Raw genomic sequence first — 22,777 nt, forward strand, 5'->3', positions numbered from 1 at the left:
AAGAACACAGTTACTCATAATGATGAGCCAATTAGTTTCATTACAACCAAACGCAAGTCCTGTGATCGTGGAAACTATGCAGCCCCTCATTTCCCATCTTCGCTGCAAGACTGAACACTTACAGCAGGATGTGGTGATTGTGTCTACAGCTTAGGTCTGAGCTAACCCAATAAATTCCCCCCTATCTCCCAAATCAGATAATTAATACCCTAATCACATACCTTATCGTTATGATTTTAGATTCAATTTGCTGCTGTAACCCTATTGTTGTACTTAAAATATTTTAAGAAGTTTAAAACACTGAACAAAACACCTTAACTGGCCTTTTGTAAACTGTGTATTCAAAAGGTAAACTGTATTCACATTGATCTCACATATAACATTGTTTCAAGCACTTTGTCACATTTGAAACTCTGTCCATAAGCAGCTGTTTAGACCAAACTCCTAAAAAAGGGGGCAAAAACCACACACAACCATGCATTTAAGAATCATTTGGATTGTTTTATTGCCACCATTCAAAACACTACTCCATAAAAAAACACTGAGTGTATCTGCTTTCTTCAGATTAACCTAAGGTTATTGAGCCCATAAGATGCTTGTATAAAATTGGTTTCAGAGTTAGAACATCAAAAATATGACATTAATTGAGGAATCAGAAGTCAAAAGGTCAAGATATACAGATTACACAACAAAAGATGGAAGACAATGTGGTTTTGGATTTTTGGTTTTAACAGTCTTGTGCTTCACATTTCGACAGCATATCGATGTGATTGTGAAAGCATTGATTAAAGCCCTTATTTGCACTACAAATCAAGCAGCACTGATTGTGCACCTTCTCTCAATCATGTATGAAGGACTATACATATATAAGTACATTTCAAATGATTGAGGTGTATTACATTCAGATATGCATTAACACCCTAAGTTTACTGAATCAGTAACAGTGAATACTTCAATATGCAAAAATTACAACATGATCAATTCATTTGAGAAATACAGGAAAATTAACAACCGGTGCATTTAATTGCTCAATAAACTGTCACTAAAATGGATTTTAGATGGTCTATTAAAGATACTGTCTCAGCAAAATGTCAGTTTTGAAGAGAAGCTGTTGCAAAAGCACTTTTAGCTTGTACACTATAAAAGCAGTAGTTCTTCCATGACCGGAAGTTATAACATTGCGTTGCCTCACAGTGATTGTTTGATTTTCATAAAAAAAAACAAAAAAAACAAACATTACATAGTTTAAAAAAATTACTCAAAGACTGAAAAGTTCTCACATTAACAGCTTTTAAATATAATCACATTTAAAAAGGAAAATTCAACTCAAATAGACTCTTAGGCTGAGTTCGTGGTGAAGTGTGTCAGATCATCAAACTGCACTCATCGTTTGAGATGGGTTAAAAAGAATAGGTCACCACTTTTTCCCCCACTACAGTACATGACACATGAAGGAAATAACATATTATACTGATGTGTTTCAATCATCAGATCATTTTGATTTTCATGTTTGATTTTACCATGTATATATAGAGATTGTTAAATTAATATTTTTGGTTTTGAAGAAAAAAAACCTAAACAAGTAATTTAGATGGAATAACCCCATTTAAAAACACTGCAACAAAATCGTACATATTTCATATTGACAAACAAACAAAACAAAAATACAATATCTTAAGTGTCACTGAGCAAAAAGGAACTCAAAGTGGAGATTCAGAGATCCTATGCAGTGCCAGTTAAAAAAAATAAAATCAGTGTTTAAATACAAATAATTGCACAACAGATGTTTTTCTTAATATATAATGCCTGGCAACTACAGAGAAATAAGAGGTAGAGCTACAAACAGATATAATACATCTATATCTCCCTAAAACAGGGAAAAGACAGCTGAGTGGATACAGACCACTGAGAAAGAATATCTTCAAATTTGCATTTATTGGGAAGTTAAGTGGTAAAAGCCAAACTCAAGATTCAAACGGCAAATAAAATTTGCCAAGTCTTTAAATATAATAAATATAGGGGGGGGGGAAACATACACATATGGTTGTTCCAGTTTGTATAGCGCTGAACTATTTACTTGCCAAACTGAAACAAATGGGTTATTCTTACATTAGCTTCTGTGATGTATTTTATGAATATGCAGCCTCAGATGGATGCTTGATAAATAATGAATATGCCCATGAATACAAAATAAATGTTGGCTCATGACTGCGCATAGATGACCTTTTGTTCACAACAAGAGGAGGAGGATTTCTCATGTGTGTCCCCTTAACATGCAGTACCTCCACTTTGTTTTAACTTAAGACTATAAAGAGGCCGGTTACTGTTAATGTTTACTGTTCTTTGGAATAATCTAAAAACACAACTGCAGGGAACTCCTATCCATATGTACAGCATGAAATAAAACTTGGTCTGGTTGGTGTGAAAACCATCTGCATTCTACTGTACAAACCTATCCTGGACATCTTTACTTGGACACTTGATAAATTATTAGCATATGCATTAATAAGATATTAATGTCCCAGAAAAACTGCATACAGATGACCTTTAGTAGCCCTTTGTTTTATGCAAGCAGTCATGCAGATGAAAAATGATCAAACGGATCTTGTCACTTCCACATTAAAATTCAGTACCCCCAAAGCATTTTTCAATATTAAGACAAATATTTCCATCCACTGTGATTGAAATCCTCACATGATGAATATTAAAAATACCGTCATGAAATGGTACAGTATAAAATGATGTTTCTTATGTTGTGCTGGTATCTTAGGTTAATGCATTCACAGATCAGTTTCAGAGCCCTTCCTCCCGAAGAAACCATTGTCCTCAGTGCCTTGGTCTATTCGAGTCTGAGGCAAGCCTTTAAAAGAACCTCTGTCAAGACTGAAAGAGCAAGAAGAGATATAGCGTGATATAAATGTGGTGTCTCATGAACTCAAAATCATACACCAAGAACTCCTTGTGCATTTCCTTCCATGATGCGAATGGCAGCTGGTATTCACTTACTCTGCCACTGTGGGTGACTGAAAGTAGTGCTCAGCACGGCGAATGTGTGCTAAGGAGAGTCTGCGACTGATCTCCTGAGGGAAGAAGAAACAGAAAAACACTTTTTTTAAAAAAACAACCTTACTGTCACTTTGAATTTTCATATTGACCAGCAGAAAAGAAAAGTATAAGTCAAGAAAGCAAGCGCTGCAAAACTGCAATTATATAATCCATCGGTTTATTAACATGAAGAGGAGGGTTAAAACTGCTAAAAACATCTTTAACAGTTCAAAGTTGCAGGTCAGAGCAGCATTAAAGAACAGTCAGAAAAGCACAATGATCTTTTTAGTTGTTAAACTCGATACACTGCATGCAAGAAGGACTAGTATGACAGAAGAAAGTTGTGAACTTGAAGCCTTTAGAAGCAAAGTTTCGCCATCAGCCAGCATGAAGCCTGTTGAGGTGCCGCAAAGCAAACCGTGGCTGGTACTCACTATTCAAAGATTTATCCCCCAACATGGGCTCCTGCTCCATCATATCCATAGAGATTTTTATACTGGGTATATTTTCATGGTAGGGATAGTCAGACTGTGGGAGGTGGAAGGGAGAACATTAATACACCGGGATCTACAGGAGGCTGTCTACAATCACAAGACAATACTGGACATGTTTTCTACAAATAGAGACATTTGGAGAGGCTAAGTTTTATTTTCTTTACTTACAAATTCCATTTCACTGTCGATGCTTCCCTTCTTCTTCTTACTCTTTTTCTTCTCGTCCTCTTTCTTCTTTTTGTCCTTCTCTGGGATGATGTCATCCAGATAGCTGAGGTCATGTTGGGAGAAGACGTAGTCCATGGCCTTTCGAACGGCAACCAACGCCAAGATCTGTAGACAGGGGGAATCGTTTTATGAGCTTTTTTCAAATCTGTGTGCGTTTGTGTTACATGAGTGACAGCGGCCGTTTCTCACCATGACAGGGAAGACGATGGCAGCTACTGTAGACTTGAGGATCCAGAGTAGAGCCAAACACAGGCCCTGGATGAAGGTGAAGAGGTGGATGCGTCTCTGGGGGACGTGCCGCAGGTAAATGAGGTCTGGCTGGTGCTTGGCTGGCATCAGGAGCAGCTGCAGGCGATCCATGAACTGACGCAAGCACACAGACACACAGGGGTCAGATATGACTGGAAACTGGAGATGCTACTGTCAAAGGTTTCACATCATTTGCATATCGTGTGAAATGCTGCAGACATCTCTATTTCATATGACCTCAGTAACTCTTTAGGTTATGGTTGTTACTGTAAATGAGTGAAAAGCTTGTAAATGAACATTATTATATTCAAGCCCTTGCAAAATGAGTTCTCACAATGCTGTTTATCACCTTTCACCACCAGAAAAATCTCTCCGTGTTTCACAATATACAGTAGACTTTAATTCTGGTTTCTGCACTGGCTGGATGAATGTCTACATGGGCGTTGTATGACACTATAAATAATTTATTTACACCCGTAACAGTAGTGACAGAGTAAGCTACAGCAGAGCCTATGATGTAAGCATGTGTCAGTGTTTTTGTAATTACTGTCACTGCCAGAAGAGGGAGACAAACGTTCTGCACTGTAGATTTAAGGCTGTATTTAATCTATTTTCAGTTGTGCCTTATAAACAAACCAAAAATACATTACGATACAAATGTGATTTAAAAGAGTAAAATAAAAGATAAAAATAGAATAAATAAGATAATACAGAATACAAAGTTACAGTGCAGTACTTAATATGAATAAATAGACCCCGATCTTCTTTCAAGAACTTTACCCAAACACAGATACTACACAGGTAAGAATCACTCACCTGGACGCCGTTGAGTGACGCCACACCCATGTAGAGGAACACACCGTACAGCACAGGCATGGGAATGAACTATAAGGACACAGAACAAAAAAAAGGTTTTAATGTGACTGGCAGTTTTGTCAGCACCAGTAGAATAAATTCTTGTTTAGAAATAGTCCACAAGCAGCTTTTCTAAGAATGTTCTTTTAATAGACCTCAGTGCGACATATGGCTGCTGTTTCTGCAGGTTGGATAAGTGTTACACAGGAATGATCACCATGAAGTCTTGCATCAACTCTAACATAGTGAAGAAATTCACTACACACTATGCTATCTAAATAAACAGGCAATATTTAAAGCATAAAATATAAATAAATATCTCTTTAAAAGTATCCACAGGACTAGAAACACAATATTCAAAATGTCCACAAGGGGGAGTACAAGCCCCAACAATCCCCCCCTCAGTGACTTTCCAGTTTCAATGGGTGGCTTAATGAGGGAATGGAAACTAGAGAAGGCACTCAGCTGCAATCCGATCTTAAGCCCTGATGAACATGCTTATTTCACATCACATTACTTCAACTATGGGACTTCCTAATTGGATGAATTGAAGATTTTTAATTTGAGAGGGGTGACAGGAGTTTGTCCTAAAAGAGGTGGACAGTAATCCATATTTCCGTGGAGGAATTAAGAAATTTGAGCATTACCTTGAGGATAGGGGCCATGAAGACAGAGAGTCCCGTCAGGAGGAACACAAAGATACCGGTGACTCTTTGCTCCCTGGATTTGGGGGGGAAAACACAGCAAAAACACAAAATTAATCAAGAGATTTGAGTTAATGCAGAAGAATAGTTTATACTATGTACCAAACTGTGGCTTCAAATTTATACCACATGTAAAACTTATAGAGCTGTAATCTATTAAGTCAATTAATCGCCAACTATGTTGATTGATTTATTTATTTTTTTTTTACCATTTTCAGACATTTTGTGGACCAAACAATGATTGAAAAAAAACAACCAATACACAGATTAAACAATAAGGAATACCAACATTAGTTGCAGCCCTGAGTTGGCACAGTGAATCTCTCAAGCAGAGTCCTGGGGGTTCATTATAACTGCTACATATATATACATAAAACAGGGTAGCAGCATGGAAATGAGGCGTGTGTACTTATGCACACTTGCAAATTGTGACAGATTTTAGGTGCATGCAATTTTGTCAACATGTAAATGTTTTGTGTGGATTCTACACACAACTTCATATAAATTAGGCCTTAAAGACCTGGACCCCACGTGTTAGTCTGAGAGATTTATTTACACCTGGGAAATCCAAAACGAATGAAATTAACTATCTGGCTCAGTCAAAAGCCAACAACACAACTCACCTGACACCAAGAAATTTGGGCATCTCCCCGGGGGCCGACGTCTCTGTCTCCATTTTCAGAGAATCAATGTGGGCAATGGAGATGACAGTGGCAGCAACATACCAAGGCAGGCCCATGAAAGAGCAGATAATCATCAGGACAGCCACCAAGAACAGGTCCAAGTGATACCCTGCCCCTTTCTGAAGAGAGACAGCAGAGGGGAAGAATGAGTTCATCAGGAGTTGAACCACAAGAGGAGGTATTCTCACAGTTAGTATGACTGTGGTGCACTAAAAATGTAAGTAATAGTGTAGTAATATGGCTACTTTCATGCTCCTATTCTTTCAGGAAATGTATGAGTTTAACTGACCTTAATAAGAGTGTTTGCATGTTTCCAAAACATAGTAAAATGAAGTGATTTTGTATTATTATGTGCTTCTGGCATTGTGGGGAAGGCTTTGAAACCTACAGACTATCAAAATTGTCAGAAGATGTTAATATATTTCTGCTTTACAGTTTAATAAATATAGAATTGATAGAAAGAGACCCATTTAAAAACTTTTTTGGATGGATAGTCCACATTTCTTAAATTAGGACAGGATTACACTAGGGGGACATTTGACCTCATATCTAAAAATCTTCAGTACAGCCCTGATTAAGTTATTCATTCATTTTATCCTTAAATATTTGAAATGGGTAAAACTTTGAGGTAAAGGACCAACCTTGAGTTTGTGCTCTTTCCTGTTGACAATCACGGCAGTGATCTGCTGATCCATAAATATCAGAATGGTGACCAGCAGAGCGGGGAGTGCAGCTGCAAGGTACACCCACCAAGGGTTACCTCCAAATGGAGGAATAAACCAGCCCCTCTTTGGATTTGTGGGCTAGGAAAAAAAATAGAACGAAAGAGATGATAAATTGAGCCAATATAGCTATAGACCCAAAACGTGGAGACACCTCACTGCTGTATCACCTCATGTCTGCACACACACAAAAAACAGCTGCATAAAACAGCTATTGTGAAATCTTACTTGATGACCCTTTCAGTGAGTCTTAACACTGAACTGAGGGAGAAATTACCTGGTGCATCATTACATGACGAATCTGTGAATTCAAACTCTGTCTTATATTTGCAAGTACAGAGACAGCTTTGTTTGACCACAGTCTGTGTTCTCACATCGCCTATAATCAAGGTGTTATTTGATGAAGGTACCTGCTTCTCTACCCCCATCATTCCCTTCCTTTATGTCAAGAGGGGATCTTAAAACTGGCTGAGGAACATTTGAGCTTAGAAATCTCAAAGAATGACTGTGTCTTAGTTTCAGGTAATGAGGATCACTTACTGGGTAAACTACAAAGAAAGCATTCTACTGGGATTTTAAGGAATCGCGGTGCCTTTCTAGCAGAAACATGGATCATTATCAGTGTAATCTGAAGAAAACTACACCTGGCCGGCTCTTGTTATTCAACCAAAAAACAATTCAGTACAATGAAATGATGGGTGTGGATGTGCTTCACTTTTCTTCCATGTGTGGTGCTTGTACCTTGAATTCACTTGGCACTATGAGCTTTGGAGTGCCCACACCGACAAAGGCGTCCACGCCGCAGAAGAGAAGAATGGTCAAGATGATTGCGAAGTCGCTGATCAGCTTCCTCACCTGTAAAGCAGGTTTGACAGTGTTTTTCCAGCTTGTAGCAATACTGGCTCTTGTGTAATTTTTTCTTCATGTGTTTTGTAAAGGACTACACCCTGTTAAAATACATGTTTGTAGATAAACAAACACTGGCAGATATTACCTTACTGAGTGCGTGCTTTTACAAACTGCAAGAGTACAGCATGTGCAAATTATGTCTGTCTTTTAATGTATTTGCTCAGCAGTCGGGCTCCAATACTTTCTAACCACATTTAAACCAGATGAGATATTTATAAAGAGGCAATCAAATGATTTGCTAGGAAAAGCACAATTGTCTAAATGGTCAAATATGGTATATGGTAGTATGTGAATATTATCTTTTCCCCTAGTGCCACAGTTAGGTTGATATTTGTGGGGTTTTTTAGTGAAATGCTTTGGTTATTTACCAGACATGTGCTGTTACTCATTTGAATAAAATGCAAATGAAGTAGCAGTAATGTATGAATCTGAGCTGGAGCCTCGTGCCACCTCACTTCAAACACTGTTAATAGTGTGAAATCTGACCTTCCCACACTGACTCTCACTGACCCTTGATCGTGTTAACAAACCTGAGAATTGCTAGTTAACTATTGTTTGGCGAACAAGGCCACAATTGTTTCACTCCTCTTCCCCAGAACTGTTAAAAAAAAACAACAAAGTGATGGTTGCTGTCACTCACTGTGGTGGGGAAGAAGCGGCTCGTCTTGAACTTCTTCAGACCCATGGAGCAGGTGTAGGTCCCAAAGAACAAGATGAAAGACATCAGGGTGATGTCAGGCACGTAGCCACAGGCCTCTCCGACCAGCTGCCCTCCGTAGACCTTACACTGCTCCATGCTCAGGGACTCCCAGGTGGCATTTACCGGCTGTGGACGCAACAATATATGGGAATGAAAAAAACGACCAAGCTAAAGCTACTAAGTGTCACAAAAACAGGAACACTACATACCAGAGCAGTACTGTTTGTCAGGGCAGAGACATCAAGGAGTTCTGATGAGTTTCCTAGTAAAAGAGAAACAGTAATATCTTATCACCAAGATGAGAACACTTCTCTTCTCTTACATGCAATATAAAATTTGCCATTTTGGATCTGTTTCAACATCTCTTTGCCAAACAACCCTGCCAAGTCACTCGCAACACAGAAACTGATAGGGCTGTTGAGAAAGTAAACAGTGGTATCTACAGGCTGACGCATTCTAGTATCATTTGTTATCTCCACTGTAAACATGGAAAATATAAGTTGAAAGCTTTGTTTGACAGACAATAGTAACACAAGTGCTAAATGCCAAAACTAAATATGACTGGTCACTGTCTGGTATCAGTGGTGACACTGAGATTCTGATGGCGTTCGGAAACAATCAACAATGAAAAGTTTTTAGGTTAAATGTTTCAAGATTTCAGAGTATCACACACTGCCTGTGTCATTGGATATAGTGAAAAACCTCCCGTAATCTCTCTTTATATGACCCACTGCAACGGCTACGTACCAGGCATGCACTGGCAGTCATAGTGAGTGATGAGGTCTTGAGTGTACTTGGCATTAATTGGGTTGTGGTGTGCCAGCTTTATCATCTTTTTGAAGGCGTCATAAATGAAGATGAAGCTGATGAGCGCAGAGAAGCCTTCCTCAGTGAAGCGTGTGAAGTACTGCACCAGGAAGCTGGCGTCTGTGGCGACCAGCACCAGACAGAAAAAAGCCGACCACAGGCCGATCCACAGCCGGAACTCAAGGTAGTCGAACCCATTGTCTCTGAGGAGATAGAGGAAGCGGTTAATTGTCTATTCATACACCTTTATATATTTATACTGTTATAGTATAATCCCCCCACGAACTCGCTATACTTCCGGTTACACCTGTCTGGCTCGAATTCTGTGATATTTGAAGCTGTGAAATGATTGCAACCAGAGTCGTCAGTAGGCTTTTATATGGATAACACGCATATGTGGTGGATATATTTACACAGTATGTATCCCAGCAGCTGTAGATGGACTAACAGCTGCCACTGACTCAGCAACCATTGCCTTGAGGTATGGAAACATTTGGGAGGACACAGAAGCCACAACATTCTTCACTCACAGTGCAAAATTAAATGAGTGAATTATTAATAATGGAACATAATCAGCATGGTGTTTGGTAATGCTAGAAGTCTCTCTGGGAGAGGAAGGGAGTACAGAGGGGGATATCAGCATGTAGACAGACTGTAATACTCATCAGGTGTTGTGAATTTAACATGTGATACTTATATTTACATTTATAGATTTAAGTTACAGTAGTTTTCTATTTCAAAAAAATCAATTTCAAGTTATTACAGACGGCATTTCTCTTTGTTCATAGATAGCACTATTACATGATGTACCGTCTTTTGCTGAATACACTTCATTTTACTTTCTCTTGTACCTGGTTCTACACCAGTATGTGTGTATAGTTCAGGTCTTGTCTGAGTCAATTTGGGACAGGAAGTTGATGGCAAAAAGACGTGGGAAATTAATCAGTATCCTGGACAACCTGTTACTGCCAAGAGATTTGCAGTAAGCACAAGAAGTTCTGAGATATTGTTCAAATAAACAAACCTTAGGCAAAGTTGCCAGCCTGCTTATCAATATGTATTTCTTATATTTGTATTTTCATATTATTTATAGTAACGGGATGGGTGGATACCATTTTCTTAAGCACACAAACATCATCTGGCCTTTGAGGGGGAAGTCTATAAATACCTTACAGGATACTGCCGCTTTTTTTTAAAGCTTTATTTCACCCACGCAGAAAAAAATATTCACTGACTTTAAAAAGTGACTGAATGAGTTCGATCAGTTATTATTACACACCGGCTGAAGTGGAAGAGGAGCCTTTCGAAGACGAGCACCGGGCCTGTGCTGCTGAGAATAGTTAGGGGTTGACCAGCCAGCAAACAGAACACTGCTCCTGTCAGTGCTGTACCCAGGAAACTCTCCAACACTCCCTGCAACATAGCGCACAAGGCAAAAACACACACACACATTTGCATGTTAGTTCTAGAAAAAACAGAGAAGACATGAGAGAATGTGTTCATATACTGAGCATTACTCCCTATTAACTATCGAGTCTTTAAGCAGTGTTTAAACACATTTTCACTTTTGCTTTCTGAGCTACTAAACATCAATGACACAATTCTGCTCGCTCAGCTGTAAAACATTGTTTTCCCTATATACACACACACACACACATCAAAAAGCTGCAAGTCTGGCCAATCAGGACAAGCCTGTTTCATTCCCAGTTTGTGTCAGTTATTCATACTATGTGTATTTTACAAGCCTAACGCTACACACGGTAGATACAGTAAATAGACGATTAGCTGACGAGCAGGTTGTGCTTCTGAGACTTGCACTAAGAAAGTTCAGGTGAGGGCAGGGATTCCCTCTGCTGTGCTCAGAAAGGGAGTGATGGAGGATTGAGGAGCACTTGTTGGCGAGGGTGGGGAGGAGGGGTCAGTGGAGACGCAGCCGTGATGAGGCTGCACTGGCTGAGTAATCTGGATCTGTGGTTATTTACAGCTTGGGCAAATCCCCGAGGCCGGTGCTCTGTAGGTCTCCAAGGATGCAGAGCTCTTTGCCAGGACAGAGGCTAAAGCATGTAACTCATCCAGTGGACAAACTTATACACTCAGCTGTCAGAGGCGTCAGTATGGAGGCAGAAGTATACACCATTATATCACAATTGTACAATACTGTATGCAATACTGCCAACAGCAGGCACAACAGATGGATGCAGTATGAGCCTCTGAGCTCCAAATTAGCATGGCTTATCAGCTGAAGTCAACTCTTTTTATTGTTCATTAGTTTGTGATTAAACACAGAGAGCAGATTAAAATCTATGTTATTATAGAGCACATACAGTATTTATGCAGCTCTTGGACACCATTTTCCATTTTTGTCACATTAGATAAAACCTACTGGTAAATGTGCTTTGTGAGTAACAATAAGTAAAGGAAGAAAGATATGATGGAAATATGTTTCATTGTGACATTGCAGCTATATATAAAATACGTCAGTTCTTTATTCCAGTAACTTTCACATCATGTGTGAGCAAAATGAGTAAAAATAATTACACTTCTGCAAAACACAGTGTGATTTAGTTCTGTGCAAATTCATTAAGTGTCAATGCCACCTGAAACCAAACTGGATCATCTGGTTCAGGTCCAGCTTTTCTGAAGTGGTCACAGTAATGTCAGGGTTCATCGTTTTGGCATCACATTAAACTGTGTCAGCAGTCATGACCAAAACTAGAAAGTTAAGCTGGTTCAAGGTTAACTGCAGACTTGTTTCGTCTTCAGTCAGCTGTAGAAAACAGCAGTGTAGAGCTTTCCCTTTTAATGTGCAGCTGGATATCTCTACAGAATCAAACCTCGCTAATTATAGATATAAAACAACAACATGTATAAAAAATAAAAATAAAAAAAGGGGGGGGGGGGGGGGGGGGGTTTACCTGCATGTTGTCAGTCGCATCTCCTAGCAAGCCTCCAAATGTGATTGCATTGGTGACTGTGCCCAGGTAGATGAACAAGATGGCTGACAGAGACTGGATATTTAGCGCATCATAGAAGTCACTGGCAAAAAATGGCAGTTTCCGCTTGATATCCAGGACAAGACCTCCACAAAACCTTAAAAACAAACAATTCAAGTTAATTGCTGCAACACAGATTCATATTCTAACTTTGTCTTCAGCTGTATAAATGACATACAATGTGCATAGGGTGGGAAATAAAAGATTATTTACTCTTGGAAATATGTCAGTTTCCAAAGAAAATCATTGTCATGTCATTCAATAAAAAGGAAACAGGATGTTACACTGCTTTCATTGCTGTTCAGTCATGTGTGGATGTTAGGAAATGTTCCTCATATGGAAACTTAATGAATAAAAACATAATAAAACTTTCATATTTTCATAAGCTTGTTTTCACTCCATGATGCAGATTTTCATTGTCGACAATCATGTCTCCATCATGATGATAACAAGGCAAATGTAGGCTAACAAGGCAAACATATTCACTTGATAATATGGAAATCATTGCAATGTTATAGTGCTGAATTTACAACAATATGATGATCTTAATTACCTTCTGGTGCACTGAAGCTCCTCTCCAACCTGGTGTCCTCCTCCCCCTCCATGTCCTGCATCATGGGGAGTGTCGCCATTCATCTGAGGTGGGTCTAATCCAGCATACATGTTCTTCCTTTGGACAGAGGACAAACACAGTCACAAACCATCAATAAATTCAAAACAGGAAGAGAAAATCGCGTGAAATCGGAAGTTTCTTCCAAGAAAACATTATATACATCTTTGTATGTCACATAAAGGCCATTAAGTCTACAGTATATATACAGATGAAACTTAACACAACATTTCCAATTATACTACACAGGCAAAACATATCAATCAAGTGTAATAAGGAGAGTATTGTTCTGTGCTGGTGACACACAAACAACACATAATAATATTGTAACTATGCAACCGCCTACATGTTTAATCCGACAGAGTCATTATTTACACTTGACTTAAAGTGAAACTAACATTTGACAGGAGAAATAACACATTCTTCCTCTTATGAATGGAGGTAGCAGTAAAAACACACCACAGTTCAATACAGTACACTCAGAGGTGGTTTTTGCTGCTACAGCTTTACTTGTTAGCCATTAGGTTGTGGTGGCTAATAATGGAAAACTTTGGGTAAATATTGGGTCACGTCGCTGCCTTTGTAACTCTTCTCCGCTTGTGCCACTATTCCAAAATTACATGGCCTTGCATTAATAAAGGAGAGGGTGAGATGATAAATTAATGTTCATGTGACACACTTGATAGATTTATAATAGATTTATAAGCAGTGACGTCATTATCTCTTAATTTAGAGTAGGTCGTATGAATTAGAGCAGACCTCTTGTCCGAGGAGGGCAGAGACTTAGGTGGCTCTATCCTGATGTCAGGGTCCCACTCGCCAGGAGGCAGGACGATGACCTCATCTAGAAACTCCTCGATACCAGCCAACAGGTCCTCCCTGTCCTTCGCTTTATAGGCGATATCATGGAAAACCTGCCAGCAAACAAACACAACAATCCTATTAGTAATCAACTGAATCAATAATGCAACATGTCCTTAAAATATTTATCTAGGACTTGAGGGGAAAAAACACAAAATGTGCAAGCGCAGTGGCTCAGTGGAGAACACTGAGAACTGGGACACAGAGTGCAGCACGTCATTGTAAATGCAAATCACAGAAACTGACCTTGCAACTATATTACTGACAACAACCAAAGAATTTCCTTAACTCTTTCACAATGTATACAATGATTCATTATCTGTGTCCATCCCATGACCACAGGCACAAGCAGGTGGAGCACTACAGGGCACCAAAAAAAAACAAACATCTGATAAACTTGTGACACAACTGTTAGGGGAGAGCTGGGAGGGTAAAGTTTAACTTGAGGAAATCCTGGAAAAACACTTCCTATCCTGTCATGTTGACATAAAAGTTATACTGGGAAAACCGAGACCTGTGGGAATTTGCAGGCCAGATGGTCTCGGGGTTAAGAATGTTATATATATGAGCTGTCTGTTAACATTTCTGAAACACTAAGTGGTTGAGTCAAGAGATGTGAAGATACACACCAGAAACAAGGCAGACAGATGAACATATGAGGATACATTGACTACAAGAAACAAGCTAATAAAAGATATAAAATGTGTATATTAACAGCATGTGATGCATAGACATAAAAATATATATATTGTATGCTTTATTGTATTATATGCACCAAAAATCTGTCTCCCACAACACACAGCTTAGCAATTGAACTATAATTTGGTCACTGCCAACAAGCCTGGCTAAACCAACTGCTGTGATGATTAATCCAGCAATATCCAGAGAGCTGAAAGATTTGGCTGCAACTGCAGAGGAACAAGGAGGAGGTGTACGTGGACAGCCCTGTTACACTGGTGTAACGAGTGCAACTGGACTTTATAAATACCAAGATAATGAGGACAAATTATTTCCGATAGTGCGTCATCTGGTCATTTTTAGTCGTGCTTGCAGCGTGACTCCAGGGATGTCAACGTCAAGCCAGTCGCTTGGTTCATCACTTTGGTCAAGCTAGAAATATTTCAAAAAGCTACTGAATCCCAAGAGGATGAATCCTAGTGACTTCAGTGATCCCATGAATTTTTCTCAAGTGTCTTCGGCTTATCAACAAATACATGGAAAATTAATGACATTCCCATTAACTTTAGCTGTACACTGTGTTTAGCTAATTAGCACATGATAGTAAATTAAAAGATGGTTAACACGGTAAATTTAACTGTTAAAAGCCAACTCATTCATCATTATTGTAAAACTTGCAACATTAAACATATTTTTGTATTGCAACACCTGTAACTTCAGGTTGAGCTAATACAACCACCTTACATCTAAATAAGGTCAATTTCTCTGTACCGGCTCAAGAACTGATGTTCAAAACGGAAAAAGTAAAATGGAGAAATTTGACATTGACATGATATTAAACGAACCTCATCTGACATCAGGGTGGCAATGGCTCTTCCAATTTCATGGTAGGACTTTGCTTTTCCTTTGGGACCCAGCAGCACAAAGAGAAATCTAAGTAACGACAAAGAAAATGAGAGAAAAAGTTAGGGGTGAAATCTGTGTCTTCAACATGAGTGGCTGTTAAACATTTGACAGCATTTGTGTCTACCTTGTGGGCACTGGGACTTCGGTGAGAGCCCCCAGCATGACAGCCTGCTGCAGACGAACAAATGCCACAAAGGGAGTTTCCAGGAAATCTACCTCTCCAACCAGCACGTTTGATGCTTCGGCATCTCGGGGCAGTTTTTTCATGAACTTATTCTTCAACTAGTATGGGAGAGAGAGCAAGTCAGAGTGGGTGAGAAGAAAACAAAGTCTGTGTATAAAAAAGCCAGGCAGTATTGTAACAATATTAACTATGAATGCCAATTATTTGAAGAGAGCATGCACACACAAACTCTTGCTCCTTTTCTCAGTCACAGGCAGTAAGATCAATGATAGATGGTAATTAAAATGTGATTAAAATGTGGCTATAATAAGATGGGGAGAATGACATGGTGTTTTTATTGCACACAAGAACAGGTAGTGCACGCCCTTTCCTTGAATTATGTGCTGTACTACAGCTTGACTTCATGCCACATAATAAACACAGTTTACTACACTGTCTTACACTAAACAACACATGTATAGTCTACACAAACACAAGCTGTGGATGAAAGAACAAAAACTTTGGAGGGAGATGATTAACTAAAGGCCTTGTAGTTATGTCAAAGGCCGGGCCCTTGTGACAAATATACAGTTTCATTAACTGCTGCTGGAGCGTAAATCCGTTTGTTACAGTTTAACTGTTCCTGTGATCTTTTATCTCTGTGCGGTGTTTCTGCAAACCGCACTGCAAATTTACAGTCAGCTACTCAATCATGAGTCATGACAGAGAGAGAGAGAGAGAAACTGCATGTGTGGATGATAGAAATTCACACGACAAAAGATGGGAGACAGTGAGCTTTTGTTGCACAGAGCAGACAGAGCCAGAGGACTTATCTATCAGTGTGTGAGGCTCACAAGCTCATTCATACATACAGCCCAACTCATGACCCTGCATAGTGCTGCTTTGTCAATGTTGACCTGAAATGTCGTCTGTTGGGTTTGCTGGAATCGCTTGCAAAGCTCAAAAGCAATTCAAATGCAGACAAATGTATTACCTGATCCTTCTCTGGCTTGTCAGAGAAGTCACTCAGGCTGTTGGAGGTGAGGTTTCGATGGGCAGTAGTTGGACTACCTGCAAAGAGGTAAGACACTGTTAGGATCTAAAGAAGCCTAGTAAGACCACTGAGCTTCCAATTAGACATTTTTGGCAGAGAGAGAGGACAGATCCCAGAAAAGAAAGTAGAGGAAGACAGCCAGAAACATCAGGACCAAGCTAAATGTGGCGAGGCTTAAGCTTTAGGACTAATGCCAGATGGTCATTCATTCAGGCACTCCAGAGAGAAGCCGTCTTAGGTCTGCTGCTTACGTGTCCTGCTTACCTTAAGCAACTATTGGCAAAAGAGAATGTAAACTTTGGGACTTAGATACGGTCCATTTACTCATTCACTGCTGATGACAATGTGAAGAGAACAGAGTCTACACCAGCTGACTTTTCTGCAACTAAATAAATATTTAGTCAAGTCCATTAAGAGTTATTAAATGAAGCTATTCTATTTTTGTTTCTGCACTGATTTAATCCAGTTTATAGCGCTCAATAAACACAACAGCGGATGGAAAGGGCGGCTGGACAGTATTCTGATTTTCGGCTCTGCTTATATTTGTGGATCCCTGTGCGAAACAGTGACCTCACTCACAGAGGTATCCCATGCTGGAGCTCCTCGTGACCTCAAATGGTTCCTCTGGGTCTTGTGGGGTTAAGAAAGGCACAGGGTGCTCAGCGGGGTTACGTGCTGTAACACCCCCAGATGCAGGAAGTCAGAGGCAGCATAGTCGCGAAGAGAAGGAAAAGAAGGTCAGGAAGGACAAAGGAGGAGAAAAGACAAGATGGAAAATAAGTGATAGTTTGTATTAGGAAAGGGGAAATAGTAACGATAGCAACAGTAGTTAAGGTCAGATTGGATTTAAGAAACAAGAAATCAGAAGATAAAGAATAAAAGTGAGTGTAGCAGTTTAGAGTGATAAAAAAAAATGTAGTGTGTGCCAAATAGGCTTTTTTACCATTTTCCTGGTTGGAAAACAGCCTACTTGCACTGGAAACACTCTTTCCAATGTCTGCAAGGGAGCGCAAGTTGGACTTCTTGGTCTGGTGGCGATGCCTTCGTAGCAGCGTGTACATGACCTTCTCCTTCACTTCTGCCTTCAACTGACCGGTCTCAATCTGGCTGTCGGTGATCATCTCTGTTAGTAGGGGCAGGAAGAGGAAAAAACAAACAAACAAACTTCATCATCCTCAAGTTTTTTGGTTGCCTTCAAGAGTGCGCTGGAATTTCGATATGTAGTCAAACTCACTTACCCACAACCTGCGGCAGTGTGGAGGCCTCCAGGTCCAGCATGATTGTGCCCTTCTCGATGCACATTTTGAGTTCCATCAGGCTGTGTAAGGACAGCGTGGCCACGTGAGGCTTACTCCAGCGCTCACCACCTTTCTCCACCTTTTCCTCAAACTTGATCCATCTGAGCAGAGCATGAGAAGAGACAAGGAGAAAGGTAGAAAGAAAGAAAGAAAGAAAGAAAGAAAGAAAGAAAGAAAGAAAGAAAGAAAGAAAGAAAGAAAGAAAGAAAGAAAGAGTTTAGATGTTGACAGTATACTGGGCTGGTACTGCTATGTTGGACATTGCCAGCAAATTTCATGTCCTTGAAATACCCCAAATGCCAGAGGGCGTGTAATCGTTTTATTTTTTCTGTTGCTCTCTCTCTCACATGTTCTTGAAAGTAAAAGCTCACTGTAGACCGTAAATATAAAAGTACATAACAGTGGCATTATACGTTTCTGAACAAATACGGGCAGGAAATAAAAGGGCGCCAAGATGGATTGTCTTTTCTTTACAAAACAACCCAACTGTGTGTTTTGAATCGGTCACAGTTTAAGAGGGCCAGAATAGGGGATACAGGGCAGCGTAGAAATAAAAAAAATAAGTTACTAAGACTTGAGATAATACATGATATGCTGGAATGGCGGCATCCTTCCGTAACTTTCAGACCTCACATATATATCCAAATCTTTCAAAATGAGACTTGGTTACCACAGATAAGCTTAGCCTTGAAGGTAAAGACTGGAGACAAGGATTCTTTTTTAATAATCATGCCTCACATATCACCACTACAAAAGAGCCATTCTCTTGAGGCCTGAGGATGGGGTTTCCTCTAAGGGATAGAGTATCCCTCTGGCTATGGTCCACACGTCTGTGACCAGCCACCTTATTGGGAGGGGCAGCCTGGCCAAAGACAGATACACCATCAACCTGAAGGCGTCTATTTAACATCCCTTTCATGTAACCTCAGTTTCTCTTCTAAAAAAAACAAAAAAAACAAAGAAAAGTACTTGTGATAAAAAAGAAACGCTTATCACTAGTAAAATTCCAAGAAAGCCAAAAAAACACTTAAGATACAACTTAATCAGCATAAATGTGAAACAATTACATTTTGATGCTTTTTTTATTGCTTTTTAAATATTTCCTATTTTTCCATGTATCTTGCATAACCTGAATGACCAACATTTAACTTTTTTTGTACATAAAAACCACCATGAACATGAACACAAGGAACCATTAAACAGTTGAATGGATATCCACATTTTGAGGTTTAAACTTCATGTGCTCCAGAGCTACTTGTAACACTCAGTCTTGTTCTGACCATGTGGGAGTTTCTGCCTTTTCCTGGTCTCACAGAGCAGGTACTACAGATCTCAATCTGATAAGTGCAGACTGGGAGTTCACTGAAGTACAGCCTATTTCCCTACACACACAAAACACGATTATTCATGAGGGATTGTGTTTCGCTGACTGCACCGGGATTGTGAAGCAGAAACTATTGGACCTGCACATACACACTGCAAGTTGCTTTTAATGTAAAAAAGTTCCTTAAAAAGCATCCTTAGAGTGATACCTGACTGTGAATAACCTCAAATACCATTATTCATTGTGAGTGAGCACAAGAGACAAAAGTGGGGAGGTGGGGGTGACAGATCGCATGCTTGATCGACTTTTTAAAAGAAAAACCCATTCGTCTTTGTGGCTCACCTGGCAGTCTCCTTCCACTCCATCTCCTGCCCGTCCACAGACAGCAGCTCGTCCAACTCGGTGAAAAGCTGAGGAGGTGGGGGGCCATCGTCCTCCTCTCCCAGGATAAACCTGATCCTCTCCGCTGGAGAGACTGAGGAGAGAAAGAGGCAAGTTATGGAACAATGCGTGTGCATGAATAAACCTGAGACAAGAAATAGGCCACTCGGTTGCACAATTTTGATTCATTTCTTTTGTATACCACAGTTTGAATAATTGTTCATGAAGTCATGTCATCATGTGGTGTTTGATGTTGATGATGATGTTTGCCCAGACTTGAATCTGATTGTAAAAATTGAGCCCTGGAGATATAGTTTGGCTTTACACCACTGTATTTGCAGGGTCCTCACCTCTGCATATAAGTACTTGAAAGTTAAATATTCAGACAGTATACCTCAGTAGCACTACCAGCAGTGATAACAATGGCTTTTATAGTCTCAGGATGATTCAGCTGTGATTAGCTATTCAGGAAAACGGCTCTCCATAAAGGCTATATTCCATTGAAATAGAACAATGTCCAACATTCACTATCAACCTTTAAAATAACAGCAGGCAGGTTGAATAATCTGAGTCATTAGACCGCGGATCAAAGGCGTAGCTGTGTTTTCAACAAGCTCTAATGTAGATGTATAAAAGGCGATGGAGGCATCTTTACATGCACGTTTCTTTTTGACTATCTTGATCTGAAGGGAAGCTAAACACAGTTTCTCTAAATAGTATGACAGAAGTCTGTTGACCAGCTTGAATTTGTGAAGGCACTAGTGTTCAAGCCAGAAGGAGAGACTTCAAAAAAAACTCATGAAGGAAGAACTTTGCCTTGGAATATAACTTTTACTTCCTTCTAAGAATTTGTGATCACGTGATATGCTGCAGGGTGTGCCGAGATTGTCAAACTGACTTGTGAATACCAGCATTCATCACTTAAAGGCTTATCTTCCTGATGCTCTCCTTTTCAGGGATTATAGACAAAACGAGATGGTTACAATCTCATCCTCCATGTCTGTAAAGAACCCTGATATAGTCTCAATGTTTTATTATCCTTTATATAATGGATGAGTCATTGTAAAACTTGTTCTTGATAAGACTTCTGGGAAAGTTGTGCAACCGTCGAAGTGACGAGACAATGGAAATTAGGTTTCACGAGGCTATTTATGCAGCTTTTACTGTTCCAGTAAGAATTCTACGGGGTGATTCCTCAACAACGTAACAGTTCTTGTAACCCTTTAATCCTGACATCGCGCAACTGAGCTTAACGTAGGATGCTTGTTTCTAAAATAGCACAGTGGGAACTCTTCTACTGTAGTGGGAAAATATAACAACAGTTAAGCTACATGAAGGTCAAGATCTGTGTCTTGGAAACATCTTTAGGATACAAAACACTTAACACCTCCTCATCTTGTATATCACCATTATTGTGCAGACATCATACATCAGACATCAACGTCATCCACCAACGACCCAGAACAGAAACACAAGAGATTATTCAGTTTTCATCCAACACACTGTCCTTTCACAGGCTGCCCGACTTGCAGGACCTGACTTTTAAGGTGACACTTAACTGACGCCAGATGGTGTACACAACATCATTCACCTCTTAAATCTCACAAATGCTGTTATCAATAAAAACCAGACCTTTGTTGTGGTTACACACAACTTTTAAAGTGGACAGCTCCACAGGGTTTGCCAGAATCAATGGGATTATGGGGATTTGGATGGAGGGCAAAACAGTGGAAACTTTAACAAGTGGAAGGCTCTGTACACACTGTCAAGGAGGTTGTGTGTTTTGAGTTGCGGCTTTGTCATCTGGCACATGTCATCCTGAACGCTACCCACACCATCAACTTTGACAGTCATCTTTTATGTACAACTTCAACGTGTCCTTTGCATACGTGCTGCCATAAGGGAACACTCATCACTACAAACCAAAAAATACACACACCAATCCAAATCGACATGGAGGTAGAAGCATGGACAATAGAAAGGTAAAGAGCAAGTTATAGGGCAACAGCAAGAGGTAACATGCCCTCTTATTAAAGAAAGGGCAAAAAGCTAATATGAAATTCCTTGCAGGGGGTCAGTGAAGTGGTTTACTGCTCAACAGGAGAAAAATGTTTATCCCAACAGTAACTCTGGCCTCATCATACAGTTGAGTCTGCCCTCTCACTCAACCTTGCAAGACTGTTTACTGTTCAGATCTTCTACAGAGATACGGCAGGATGAGAAAGAAGTAGAGGTCTGTGGCCATTTGTGTGTGTGTGTGTGTGTGTGTGTGTGTGTGTGTGTGTGTGTGTGTGTGTGTGTGTGTGTGTGTGTGTGTGTGTGTGTGTGTTAGAGGACGTAACATTTAAAGTGAACCACAGTTCATTTAGCCAGCTCCTGTGTTTAGTTTGGTTCCACTTGTGTCCTGCCGCCACCTGATTTGTAGTCTAAAGGGGATATTCTATGGATGAACAGCAAGCAATACCCTTTGCATTTACACAGTGTTGCCATGTTTGGACTTAACACATAAATACATAAAATGCTACAGGGTAAATGAAGGACGTTAACTTAAGACCATAAAAGCTTGGAGAGGTCTTTATGGAACAGGTCATATATGTAATGCCAATTGTTTCTGATCTTCGAAGTCACAATTTATGACGAATTACACAATATTCACTGGTACTGATTTGAGTATGTGAGCAGTCGATGATTGTAAAGATATTATCAAATCCGCAAATAATCGATATATGTATTTTGATGGATGTGAAACTGTTGGAAAACGCAGTAATTGATCAAAAAGTACAAGTACAATGCAACTTTTTCTTTTACTTTGGTTAAAGGACTACAGTGTGTAGATAAACACTAAAACTTTGCATGACTTGCACAGAAATCAGATAGAGCCTACAGCATTCAGACAGAGATTAATGTGAGCAACACTCTTATCATATCATGGCACCTTTGGATGACTAAGCAACAGGCTGGTTTACACCTGAGCATGAGGTGTAACACGGGAGGATTACAGCGTCAGAGAAGCTAGCAGCATGAAGGGATTACTCAAGTGTTTGTCTGAAGTGTGGAGTCTGTGAACTGACCGGCTTAATGAGGCACTGGCCTGATCAACAGAGATATAACCG

At 39.8% G+C, this 22,777-nt stretch overlaps 1 protein-coding gene across 1 annotated transcript in view; it reads right to left on the reverse strand.

Moving 5' to 3' along the window:
• Window positions 1–1,337: 1,337 nt before the first annotated feature.
• The window catches only part of LOC133995796 (electrogenic sodium bicarbonate cotransporter 1-like), a 29,953-nt gene continuing 8,513 nt past the window's right edge, over window positions 1,338–22,777 (reverse strand). The window contains exons 4-25 of the mRNA XM_062435287.1: window positions 19,626–19,758; window positions 17,900–18,060; window positions 17,605–17,784; window positions 16,602–16,678; window positions 15,569–15,726; window positions 15,384–15,471; window positions 13,759–13,913; window positions 12,943–13,059; window positions 12,312–12,486; window positions 10,676–10,809; window positions 9,337–9,599; window positions 8,799–8,851; window positions 8,530–8,715; window positions 7,722–7,835; window positions 6,900–7,061; window positions 6,199–6,377; window positions 5,519–5,591; window positions 4,833–4,901; window positions 3,957–4,130; window positions 3,708–3,872; window positions 3,480–3,573; window positions 1,338–3,080 (exon numbers count right to left, since the gene is read on the reverse strand). Of these exons, the coding sequence (XP_062291271.1) occupies window positions 3,037–3,080; window positions 3,480–3,573; window positions 3,708–3,872; window positions 3,957–4,130; window positions 4,833–4,901; window positions 5,519–5,591; window positions 6,199–6,377; window positions 6,900–7,061; window positions 7,722–7,835; window positions 8,530–8,715; window positions 8,799–8,851; window positions 9,337–9,599; window positions 10,676–10,809; window positions 12,312–12,486; window positions 12,943–13,059; window positions 13,759–13,913; window positions 15,384–15,471; window positions 15,569–15,726; window positions 16,602–16,678; window positions 17,605–17,784; window positions 17,900–18,060; window positions 19,626–19,758 (2,954 nt within the window). The 3' untranslated portion in view covers window positions 1,338–3,036. The remainder of the gene's footprint in view (window positions 3,081–3,479; window positions 3,574–3,707; window positions 3,873–3,956; window positions 4,131–4,832; window positions 4,902–5,518; window positions 5,592–6,198; window positions 6,378–6,899; window positions 7,062–7,721; window positions 7,836–8,529; window positions 8,716–8,798; window positions 8,852–9,336; window positions 9,600–10,675; window positions 10,810–12,311; window positions 12,487–12,942; window positions 13,060–13,758; window positions 13,914–15,383; window positions 15,472–15,568; window positions 15,727–16,601; window positions 16,679–17,604; window positions 17,785–17,899; window positions 18,061–19,625; window positions 19,759–22,777) is intronic.

Source organism: Scomber scombrus, chromosome 15 (genome assembly GCF_963691925.1).
Source record: "Scomber scombrus chromosome 15, fScoSco1.1, whole genome shotgun sequence".
In the NCBI taxonomy this organism is placed as follows: Eukaryota; Metazoa; Chordata; class Actinopteri; order Scombriformes; family Scombridae; genus Scomber; species Scomber scombrus.